The sequence below is a fragment of the Elgaria multicarinata genome, chromosome 9, assembly GCF_023053635.1.
Source record: "Elgaria multicarinata webbii isolate HBS135686 ecotype San Diego chromosome 9, rElgMul1.1.pri, whole genome shotgun sequence".
Lineage (NCBI taxonomy): Eukaryota > Metazoa > Chordata > Lepidosauria > Squamata > Anguidae > Elgaria > Elgaria multicarinata.
In genome coordinates, this window is record NC_086179.1 from 29748029 (window position 1) to 29760570 (window position 12542).

General features: G+C 41.3%; 1 protein-coding gene across 1 annotated transcript in view; it reads left to right on the top strand.

Annotated features, from left to right (window-relative positions):
* The first annotated feature begins 1139 nt into the window (after window positions 1-1139).
* Window positions 1140-12542, top strand: part of RIC8B (RIC8 guanine nucleotide exchange factor B) — a 31733-nt gene continuing 20330 nt past the window's right edge. Inside the window, exons 1-3 of the mRNA XM_063133427.1 lie at window positions 1140-1241; window positions 4432-4479; window positions 10416-11024. Of these exons, the coding sequence (XP_062989497.1) occupies window positions 1164-1241; window positions 4432-4479; window positions 10416-11024 (735 nt within the window). The 5' untranslated portion in view covers window positions 1140-1163. The remainder of the gene's footprint in view (window positions 1242-4431; window positions 4480-10415; window positions 11025-12542) is intronic.

Genomic DNA, 12542 nt, shown 5'->3' on the forward strand with positions numbered 1-12542 from the left:
TAATCAGCTTCATGAGATGACCCCAGGTTCTAATATTATGGGAGAGGGAGAAAAGTGTTTCCTTATGCACATTCTCCACACCATGCATGGGGTGGTGCCAGTCTTGATCAGGGCCCTATAGTGAACTTTGAGGTAAAAAAAAGATGTGCTGCACACTTAACACAGCTTGTAGTTTAATCCTTACTCACAAAGTAATATGCATGCCTATTCAGAAGTCAGCACCATTAAATGCAATGAAACTTACTCACAGGTGCAGGAATATACCATTAAACAAAATGATGGGAGAAAAAAATTGCATGGCTGTATGTCCTACTTTACAGACGTGAGGCTTCTGCTTGAAGGACTCTCTTGTCCAAACACAGTTTAAAGAAGACCATAAGAAGATAGAACAGAAACTTTGAATTGCAATAAAGAAAAATCATCAGGGAACACCTGGACAGCAGATGAATCAGCACACAGGTCACCTGACCAGTTTTTTCCACAATTTCATTTTATTATGCTGAGATGTATTGTATTTAAATTATAGTATTTCCCTCTTAAATTTAGGTCCATAATATAAATTAGCACATGCAAATTTTGTGCAAATCAATGTCCTTTTTGAGTGATGCATGCCCATTTTTTTAGTGATGTGTAAGTGGCTGCCCAGGAGAAAACCTTGGCCTGGATTGAGCCCCAAACCAATAACATCAAACGTTTTATCAATTCTAATTCATTGATGTCACGCAGGAACCCCACCCACCCAAAATTCCTTTGTTGGAAGGACGGCCCCACCTCAAACCGCAGAAAGACCAGGAGGCCCACAATGCACTGAATTCCGTCGAGCACCTCCTAGTAGAGTCTCAAAGCTCACCGGGAAATGTAGTCTTTCCTTAGAACCGCCCAACCTATTTTTTTTCAGCGCGCACCCCTTACCCCGAGGTAAACAGAACCCAGCCAATGGCGAGTGACCCGCCCGCCCACTCGGCTTCCTGCCAGCCAATCGGGGCAGACATCTTCCTCTGCGGGGCTCGAGTGCTGGTCTCGCTGTGGCGTCATTCGAGGTGAAAGGTAGAAGGGTCAGGGAAAGGGAGGCTGACGCTGCCGTTCCGAGCACCGCTGGAGCTGAAGCTGCCGCACATCGGCGGGGGGGAGGCGGGGGCCATCCGGCCGCGCCCTGCTCCGGGATGGCGTTGGAAGCGGCGCTGGCGGCGGTCAAGGGGCGCGACGGGGCTGAGCGCGTCTTGAGCCGCTTCAATGAGCAGGTAACGACAGAGCCCCGCTCACCCCGCCTCCCTGGGCGGCAACGCCCCCCGGGGAACGCGCCTGGCCCCTCATCATAACGCCCGGCCACACCTCCGGCGCTCCTCAGTATAACGCCCGGCCACTCCTCTCGTCATCCCCACCGGCGCTTCTGGTGCCCGGCCGCTCCCACCGGCGCGCCTAGTCCCTCAGTATAACGCCCGGCCACGCCCGCCAGCGCTTCTGGTCCCTCAGTGTAACGCCGGTCCCTCGGTATGGCGCCCTTCTGCCAACTCCGTGGACAGCTTCCATGGACGCCCAAACCATGGGCACCGACTGGCCAGCGGGATGGGAGGAGGAGGAGAAGAGATCCTCCTGCTATTGTTCTTCAGATCCTCTCTCCCCCCAAGTGTACAGCTACTGGCCGGATATTGGGAGGTTCTATTAGGTCTGAAGCATATTGAAGCCCGGTTATATCCCTCCAATAAGTTCCCTTGCTGTTTCGCTAGCTGGAAGACTCGGTGTGCTCCTAAGGCTGCCATCCTTTGCAGGCTTACTTGGGTGTAAGCCCCTCCATTGAATGCAGTGGGACTTACTTCCGAGTAAGTAGGCAGAAGATTCACCCTCCGTGCTCCTCCCTTTGTAGCAACAGATTCTTTTCCCTGTCAAATATAAATGGTATCAACCCTCTCTACCTCACCCACCCTCACATATTTTTATTTCAAATTGGTATTCAGCCCCACCCTCCATGTATCAAATTGTGTGAAGTTGTGTTATTTTCTTTGAGAAACATTCTTATAATTTATCCAGTGTACTGCATTATATGTCCCCTGCTCCTTTCATGTGTAATCTGTTCTGTAGTTCCCTCTCCCTCCTGGGGTCCATCTTCATCCACAGGCTGCATTGTCTTTTCTTTTTTCAATTTAAATAGGTGGTTTCTACATTATTTTCAGAGTTTCTCCAGAATAGATCTTGATGATAATAATTAAAAATAATAAATTTATTTCTTACCTGCCTCTCCCTCTGGATTGAGGCGGGAACAACATTGAATACAAAAATACTATAAAATGCTTAAAACTGATTAAAAACATATAAAACTAATACTATTAAAATAACAGTCGGATATCTTAAAATTTGACTGGGTAGGCCTGCTGGAAGAGATCAGTCTTTATAGCTTTTTTAAATTCAGAAAGACTTAAGTTGGCGAATCTCTCCCGGCAGGCCATTCCACAGCCTGGTCTTGCCATATAATTCACATCTTCCTAATAAAATACTTTTTGTCATTTTTAGAGAAATGGCGTGCTCCCTCTCTTGTATAGCCATATAAAAAAGTAAACATCTGTAACAAATTTAAGAGGCAGTTGTAGCAAAAGTGCCTGGCACGATGTGGGAGTTAGCTACACTCTTCTGTAGACTGCAAACTGGTTGGCTAGGATTAAAGGACCTGTATTACGTTGTGTAGAATGCAGAGGTTATGGAACAAGAAATGCTTTTAAAAAATTAAGATCCATTAAAATAATTAGTATCTGGCATTCCTAGTCTTTCCACAGTGCCATAGCTACTAAACCCACCCACCCCATCTAGTGTTCTCTGGTAGTGTGAGGAACAGAAACCAAAACACCTCATTCAGCTATATTAGATGGCTGTTTGTTTCTCCGTGCTGTGTATTGAGCCATTATGTATCCGTGCCCCTCCTATGGGTAGAATGCTCTAAGCAAGGTTACCTTTGAAGCTTCAGCTGGCCTACAGAGTGGTTGCCTAGTTACTAGAGTGCCAGCTATAGCAACACTGTTCCACTGATCTACATTGCTCGCTAGTGTATTGTGAAGGTAATTAAAATGTCTGATTAAAGCAAACTCTTTGGACCCTGGTTGAAATATTTATTTCTTGATGGGTGTGCTCAAAGCACTATGTAGCTTAGGGTCAAAATTCAGGTTGTAGCTTGTACCAGGACATATTGGTACTTGTACAGAGTAGTCCCTCGCGTTTATGTGGAGATTAAATTGTCAGGCTCGTGCGTTCTATCTGCTGATGCAATAATTCTTTCACAGCTGAATATTTTAGTAGGCATATCCACTTACTTGTGGTTTCCATTTAGTTACCATGGCTAACAGCTAATTATCGACCTTTTCTTTATGAACTTCTTTTCAAAAACCATCTTATCAAATGGCCATCACCATAGTCTTGGCAAGCACCCTTTTGCTGAGCAATTGAATATCTCTTCATAGTATTTTACAGTGCAATCTTGAGCACAACTACCTGAGCACTGCCCCTACCTGGTGCCCTCCAGATGTTTTGGACTACAGTCCCTCAGCTCCAGCCAACATGATCAATGGATTACCCCCCACCCCTTGGTTTCAGCGCCACCTCTAGACTGGTGCAGTTATGTGGAGAGTGAACGGGCTTTGAGTCCAGCAAATGCAAGGCTGCCCCTGGTTCATCCCATTTCAGGGCCTGCCAGTAGCAGAACTCCTACACCTGCTTTCCACAGGCATACCAGGGGCATCCAGGTAGCCACTGTGCCAGCAGAGCTCCTCTCTGTCAGCGGTGGAGTACTTATGACCCATCCTACCCATGTTCTGATGGCCATTCAAAGGGCGGGCAGGTAAGGATTGCTCTGCTCAGCTCTAGAATGATCATTCATAATTTAAAAATAAAATTAATGAGGGCCTCAAACTTCCATATCCTGTTTTAAGCATGAGTATAGTAATGGGAAACTAGCTTATTTCTGTATCTATTTACGTCAAAGATGGAAGTGCATAAAGCTAATTCGTTTAGTTTAGGTTAGGGTGACCATATGAAAAGGAGGACAGGGCTCCTGTATCTTTGCATAGAAAAGGGAATTTCAGCAGGTGCCATTTGTATGCATGCAGCACCTGGTGCAATTCACCCTTCATTACAACAGTTAAAGCTGCGGAAGCTATACTAGAGTGACCAGATTTAAAAATGGGCAGGGCATCTGCAGCTTTAACTGGTGTGATGAAGAGGAAATTTCACCAGGTTCTCCGTATATACAAATGACACCTGCAGAAATCCCCTTTTCAATACAATTGTTAGATACAGGAGCCCTGTCCTCCTTTTCATATGGTCACCCTAGTTTAGGTTTTAAGTAACGTTGATTAAAAACCTATTCTAACAAAACCAAAGTGTATACTTGAAAGTGAAACCGTTGATACATAGTTTTTTTAAAATAAATTTTGTTTGTTTTTTCAGAATAGAGCGACTTTCAAGTTTGAACCCTCAGATGAAGAAAAAAGAAAGGTAAGTATTCATATTAAAGCTGGCCTTGGAAGAGCATGTGCGTTTTCTTTAGGTTTCACATGGTACATGGCATAGTATGGTTTTCATGTGCAAACTGTTTGTATTGCTTTAATACTATAGTATTTATACATTTATTTGAAGTGTTTTAGTGCTGTTCTGTAGCCAAAAACGCCAAAGCAACTTACATGTAATCAGTTAAACAAGATGGTCCCTAAAAAGACACAACACACAAGAAAAAAAGGAATGGGGAAGGAAGAAGGGAGGATTAATTCTTTTAGCACAGCTGGTGGAATAGCCCTGTTCTCCCTCAGCTCAGACTGCTAGAATCACTCTTGCTGGTGGCAGTTCAGGGAGGAGGAGCACAACAGGTCCATTGGTTCTTTTAATTTCTCTTAGTCACTTCAAAAGCATTTTGTTTAGGATCATCCGTTTGACCCAAAGCCCTACAAATGCACATGGATGAATATTCATCTTCATTGTTTTGTGAGCTGAGTGTATTAGGACGTAATACGACGTACGTCTTAAAGAGTAGATAAGCAGATGGCGATCCCATTGAGTACAGGCTTTCCTGTTTGCTGTACTGCCAGGTTTGACTCCAAATACACTTTTCACAGTATGTGCAGACATGTGTCTGAATGGGGAGAGCCTGTGTGGATTCGTAGCTTCCATATATTAAAAAAATGTAATAAATTAATATAGAAGGAAAAGACAGACTCTTCCTTAAATGGAAACTTTTGTCTTAAGAGTTTTGCAGATGGTTGGTGTTGGAAGCAAGGAACTTCCAAATCACCTTGAGTGGCATTTTGGGGCAGAAAGGCAGGATACAAATTGAATGAATGAATAAACATTGTAATATATATTTTGAAATAATAATAATAATATATTTATTTCTTACCCGCCTCTCCCTTTGGATCGAGGCGGGGAACAACATTAGAACAGGAATCAATATATCTTAAAAATTCATGATTTAACATTGATCTGGATAGGCCTGCCGGAAAAGGCTAGTCTTTAAAGCTGCCTTAAAATCACACAGATACTATGGGGTATGCCAATTGGATGTACTTGTTCTTTTGGAAATGGTCATGGTGGAAATAGAATATGTAGGAGAGCAATCGTATTGCCCCTATGTCATAGGATAGTTTGGATTCCTGAATCCGAGTTTGGAGATAGCACTCAGACCTTGGAGCCAGGAGTCCGACCTCCCTCTCAGATGGTGCAAAGGGAACCATGTTGCTGCCTCTTAGGAAGGGAGAAGGGGTATGCCAGTGGGAGGGGACGGCTTATGCTGTATCCACAAGTCTCCCCAGCCCCTCCCAACACCTCAGCTAAATGGGCAAAAAAGCCCTTCTAGCTAAATTGCAGAGCGGGAGGTGCAGCTGAGGCAAGGATCTGAGTTCAGAGGCTTATAATTATCAAGAGCAGATCCTATAGGATTGTGCCCTAAAAGAACTTTATTCTCTCTCTTTGTATCACATAGTTTGTAAACACAGCCAAAGCCACTGAATAAATTAAGGAAAATATTAATAGGGTAATCATGATTTGGTTGGTTTTTTTTAAAAAAATGACCACACCATTTAGTCCTTGATAAATCCAAGAAGTAGGCATTGATGCATAGCAGAGAGATTCAAGGGGTTATCTTTGCCTGTGAGAAGTATGATTAAGTTGACTGCATTATCAAAGTTAATCTAATTGCAACAATGGTTTGTTATATTACTGTCGTTACCTATAACTTAAAATTTCTAAAAGCATAAAGCATGGGTAAGACTGAATACTGTTCATCTACAAAACTCATACATACTCCCTAGCAAAAGCATTGAATGATGGAGGAACCTTTTCAGCCCTGCTAGAATGTAATTAATGTTTAATAAATTAGACCTTTTGCCCCGGAGTTTGTTGTTCTCCCTCTCCCCCCACCCACTGACTAAGTCATCAGCTGCAGTGCAATCTGGTCTTTCTCTGGCGAAATTCTACCACATTTCTTTTAACTATAATAAGAACCAATTGGATATTTAATACATAGAGAAACTCTAATTTCCTGATTGCTTTTGACTTAAGCGTGGGGAAGTGAAAATATTTTGCAGTATAAATCCTGAAAATAGGAACTGAATATAAATATGATACTCTGCCTTTCTGAGAAGGCAGTCAGCCTAGAACTATACAGATGCAAGGTATATATTACACTGACACACTAAGTGAACTTATCTGCAACTTAATAAGGGCAGCTCATATTCTGTTCCTATTAAATCCTTAATTGCTGGTGGTTTCTAGTCAGTAAGTCATTGGCATCTATTTCCCCTGCTTCTAACATCTCATTTGACTCTTACCGACTTAGCAAAAATATTACACATCTTTCCCTGTAGCCTTCACCACTGTTATATTGTGCTGACCTAAAACCCTGTGACACGCAGAAACTTAAACAGTGGTTGCCATCCCCTGGTGGTGGGTTTTTTATTATTATTATTATTATTATTTACATTACTATACCAATTAAATCAATTAAAAGCAATATGCAAAATTTAATACCACAAAAATATGCAACATACACAGAAACATATCTAAATACAATTATAAATAACTTTATAAACAACTATAAAAACAGATCCAGGATTGATGAAGCTCGTCACATATTGCTAAATGCCTGGGAGAAAAGTCTTAACCTGGCGCCGAAAAGATAGCAATGTTGGCTCCAGGCGGGCCTCGTTGGGGAGCTCATTCCACAATTGGGGGGCCACCACTGAGAATGCCCTCTCCCTTGTTGCCATCCTCCAAGCTTAAATGGTGGTCACCATCCACTGGTAGCAGGTACATATTAACTAGTTGTGGAGGGTTGCACTTCATGTGATCCTCTTCTCTTGGTTCATCATCCCCTCTCTCATAAACTCCTGTCACCTTAATTTCTCTCCAGTTTAACCTTATGCCCTTCCAGTAACTTGTGGACACAAGTTACAAAAAATATTTGAAGGTGCATTCTACTTCTAGAATCCAAACCCCAGCATACAGCTTAAATTAAAGTGTAACTTTTTTCATGACACTTAAATGCCATGATTTATTTATTTATTCCTTGTCATGGTATATTTACAAATGCTTCTCGAGATATGTTACCTTGTATATAGCTTAAGTGAACCTTACCCAACCTGCTAGTTTAAAACATCTACCATCAGCCTCAGCTAGCATGATCATTGATTGGGGTTGGTGGAAATAGTAGTCCATAACATTTGAAAGGCACCAGCTGGGGAAGCTGTCGTATGTCAACCCTCTTTAGCTAGTAATTCCCATCCATGTTGGGAGTCAATGCAGGTGGGCAATTCCACAAACCATGTTTATTTGTTGCAGCAAAAATAACAAAGAATTTTGGAGCCATTTCTTGTGGCATAAGCTTTTACGGGCCAAAGAGCCAATGTTGTCAGCTGCATAAGATAGTACTTAAGTGGATGTGGCTTGCCATAATCAGTGGGCAAGCTGCGGCTAGCATGGCACAACAACCATGCTAAGAAACTTAAGGCCCAATTCTGGCAACGTTTAGACAGAAAAAAGTCCTGCAAGCCAAGGCATTCCCCAGCCAGCGTGTACGACTTTTTTCTGTCTAAACATACATAGGATTAGGCCCTTATTCTTCATGTTTAGCAGGACTGGATGTCCCTATCCCCCTGCCTGGCAACTTTGGCTCACCTTCAGTAGCGATTGTTATTCTCAGAGCTGCTTGCAGCTAAGATTTTAGCTAGTCCCTTATTATAGTCTCTTAACTTGTTATGTGCCCTACCAGTGCAACAGTAGGGATGTTTTTTTGGTCCATACAAGAGTTTGTGTGAACTATAGAGAAAGTGAAGAGGAAGAAAGCAGTTTATTTATAGTCTACTTTATTCCTGAAGTTCTCACTGACTTGACTATCATTCTGCCCAATGAAAGGCTTGCAGGACTAGATTGAATTCAATAAATTAAAAACATGCCTATCTCTTGAGCCCCCTATGGAGGGCTTAATTAAAATCAACTCAGAATTTAAAATTGAGGGGGCCCTGGGTCAAAAGACATAATGAGCTAAAAAAATCTTAAGGCTAGGCCAGGAGAAGGCAGCATGGCATGATGCCAATTATCATTTGTTTGGGAGAGGGGAACGTTGTGTACTTTGGAAAATAAACTCCAATGAGACCAAGTACTGGGGACTGGCAGTGGTCTTGTACAAAGTGGTATACGGGTCTTTTTTCTGGCTGAAAAAAAATTGGTGGGGTTTTGTTTTTGTTATTTGCTTGCCTACTGTTTGTGTACTTTCTAACTGCCTATTTGTAAAGATGAAGTTGTAGAGTTGTGGAAGGAAATCTGCTGCAGAATAGTCCTTTTTTGTTTCTTAGTCTCCATAGATGAAAACACAACAGCTGCAAAACTCAGCTAGATCTCTGCAATCCTAGAATTGGCTTGATGAAATATTTGACAACAGTATATGTGGGGACCTTCTTTTGGGTTTCCAAAAGCAGATTTCCACATATTATTCCCTCTATTTTCAGTTCAAGTTTTTGTGTGCTCATGCACATGCAGCCAAAAGTGCACCACCCCTGCACAGGAAGGGAGGTATTGGCAGACTCAGAGTAACCCCCAGGTTTATAGAACTACAAAAAAAATCTGTAGGAGGGAGGAGGGAAAAACATGAAACAGCCCTGTAAGGACTTAGTTGCCGTGGAATGATGGCTGAGAGGGGAAAAATAACTTCAGCATTGGAGGGGGGATGCAGTGGAGTGGCTGGAAAGAATAAGAGACATATAGATATTAAAAGGGTAGAGAAAAATAGCTTATTGTCTGGATCTGTCACTTCCTGTTTCAAACTCAGGTTATTTTTAAATTCTGCAGTGAAAAAGTGAGGGCTGCCCATAGAAATGACTATAGAAAAGTAAGATTTTAATATAAATGGGATGGGCACAAATATGTCCACCCCACAAATTCCAAAATGGAGAGGGGAACCTGCAAAAATAGCCTGATGTCGATTAGTATGCTCAGTAGCAAGAATACTGACTGCTGAGGGTGGGGAAGGAATGGAATGTAGTGGCTGGAAGGAACCCTGAACAGAAATACTACACACTGCAGCATTTTGTTGTAGTGCCCCACTTGTGGGGGTTTATTCTTGCATTCCTTTATTTATCTGATTTCTGTCTCTATTGTAATGGGTGGTATCTGAAATAGACTGGAGTATACCCTAAGGCCCATGTGGGTTTTTTTGGAATGATACTTGCTACTTTCCCTCTAATGGCTTATTAAGTAAGCATTTATGAGCCTAACACAAATTATTATCTGATGTTAGTGCAACAGATAATTAATTAAAAGTTCATCTTTGCATATGATGGTGTTCCAGAGAGAACTTTCTCTGTCTCAAAAAGAATCTTCATTGGACAAAGAGCACAATATGTTTAAATGTTAGCCACCCATTTTTGCTATTTGGAAATACTATAAACCACTGCAGAGTTTCATAGATTGCTTCTTATTTAATATGGATGGAAACCCTTGAAGCAGAGGCTGATACACGTAAGAACTATATAGCTGAAACTTAAAGGATGCACAAGTTGTTACTCTTTTTGCACAGTATAATTTTCTTTTTATTTAGAACACCGAGTTTCTTTGGCTATGTCCACACATTCAGAAACATTTAATTCTTTGTGTGACACAACCAAACAATTTTGATTTTCAGGAGATTGGCAGCTAGTGATAATGCTACTGAAAAGCTATGATATACTATTTTTGTTGTTTCAATTCATTTATTGATTAAATTAGAAAGAAGCAGGTGTTCTGTGTTCTTATTTTGAAATGGTTTTCTAATATTGAGCCAGGTTGAGCACATAATGAGCTAACATTTTTTTGAAGAGCATTGAAGCTTTATAGTAGAGCATAGGTGGTATGTTGGATTCCCAGAACACAATGGTAACATCTTCTCTTTTTTACCCTTATTTGTGCAGCAACTATGTGAAGGAATATTACATCTATTGGACAAAGATATAAAAACATCATGTAGAGTTACTTGTCTGGAAGCTCTTCGCATTCTCTCAAGAGACAAGAAAGTCTTAGTTCCTGTAACAACAAAGAAAAACATGCAGATCTTGATGAAGCTGGCAAAGTTGGTTACTGTGGAGGATCCTTTGGAGGATGTGACTGATTTCCCTGTCATAGTGGAAGCTTTAAAATGCCTCTGTAACATTGTATTTAACAGTCCAGCCGCACAGAAACTTAGTCTGGAACTGAACCTGGCTGCTATGCTTTGCAATCTCCTGAAAAAATGCAAGGATCAACAATTTGTCGAAGACATTAAATGCTTCGATTTACGCCTCCTCTTCCTCCTCTCCCTTTTGCACACAGATATCAGGTCTCAGCTGCGTTATGATCTCCAGGGATTACCACTGTTGACTCAGGCCTTGGAAAGTGCATTTAGTATAAGGTGGACAGATAAATACATCACAGCTGAAGACCAGGAAATGTCACCTTTGTCTCTGCAAGAGACAGATTGTGCCATAGAAGCACTGAAAGCTCTCTTTAATGTTACTCTTGACAGCTGGAATGTACACAGTGAGGTAAGACTTGAGCTGAAATACTCTGACCATGTTCATTTCTCTGCCAAAGGTTTATAGTTGGGGCAACATGTCTTTATATCCCAGCTAGAACACAAGTGAACCCATGTTGGGAGTAGTTTCCCAAGCACAGTGCTGAAGGAGTTGCAAAAGGAAGGTGATCTTTGCATCTCAAGTTGAGATGGGCTACCCAGCTTCTAGAATCATGCTCAAGTACAAAGCAATAGGTCCTACACTGTAGCTACATAATGGTGGTCTTGTTGTAGGAAAGAATCCATTTTATGTCTGCCTTAGTTGATCTGGAATTTGGAGGCAGATCTGCTGGCTGAGAAGGACTCTTTTCTTTAAGCAGTGTTCTGGACTCTTCCATCACCACCAAACAAATCTGGAATGTGTAAGATCCCAACCAGTTGTGGTGCTGTTTGGATACAGTTAATTGCATATCTGCAAAGAACAGCATAAGAATGTTTCACGGGAGAGAGACAAAGGTAGTTTAGATATTGCAAACATACTTTTAGAGTACAATCACACCTGCATTCTCAAGCCTGTTGTAGTTTACTTCCGCTAAGTACATCATCTTGTGGGGACACTAGGTGTGGGGACACTAAAGTGAGCAGGAGTTATTTACTCTCCACTGCACTAACAATGCAGAACAATACTGATAGAGAAAACTACTACTGTTTGAGTGGATAACTGAAAATGCATCTTACGTAATTGTCTCCTCTAAAGCCATAGTTGTTTGTAAACATTTCCAGTAAGTATTCCCTGTGGCTCCTTATTAAACTTTGGTTTACATCTTTAATGATCTAGACAGAACACTAGTTACAGGTGATGAAAAATTAGGTGGTGTTACAAATATAATTTTTCCATGGTGGAAAAATTGATCTACAAAAATTAGACCTGTAATTCAAGCTTGTTTTTTGTAGTAATTGGCAGTAGGTAAGAATGTTTAAGGAGTGTATTGCAATGTTGCATTGAATGGAGAAAGGAATATTGAAGCTAGTAATTCTGGGCATATTTTTCACATTTCTAACACTTAACATACTTCTAGTGAACCCTTGAGTTCTAACGTACAATGTGAGTGTTTTGATAACCATGGGCCCTAAAGAACTTTGCTTCCAAGTTAGGCAAAGTGCGGCAAATTAAATGAAACTAAGAAAATATTGGTCTCCATTGTCATATTTTTGCTGCTGCATGTTCTGCTGCAGCTTTTTGTTTAGGCTTGTCCACAAAGATTGTACCACTTCCGACTGTAGGTAGGGTACTGCATATCTTGGAATATCAGGTTTAATAAGGACAAATGGTCCCTGTGCAGTGAGGTTGATTCTTCTGAGTTTTCCATCTCACAAAAAAGTAGTATTAGATTGAGATCATACTTTGCAGTTTGAATAAAGGGAGTAAGTGCAAGGGATTTTTTTTGTAAGATAGATGTATTCAATTTGGATATTGTTAGCCTTATCCACAAATCATTTAAGCCTGCATATCTGAATATTTTTCAAAGGCAAGCTGGCAGGGCTCAGT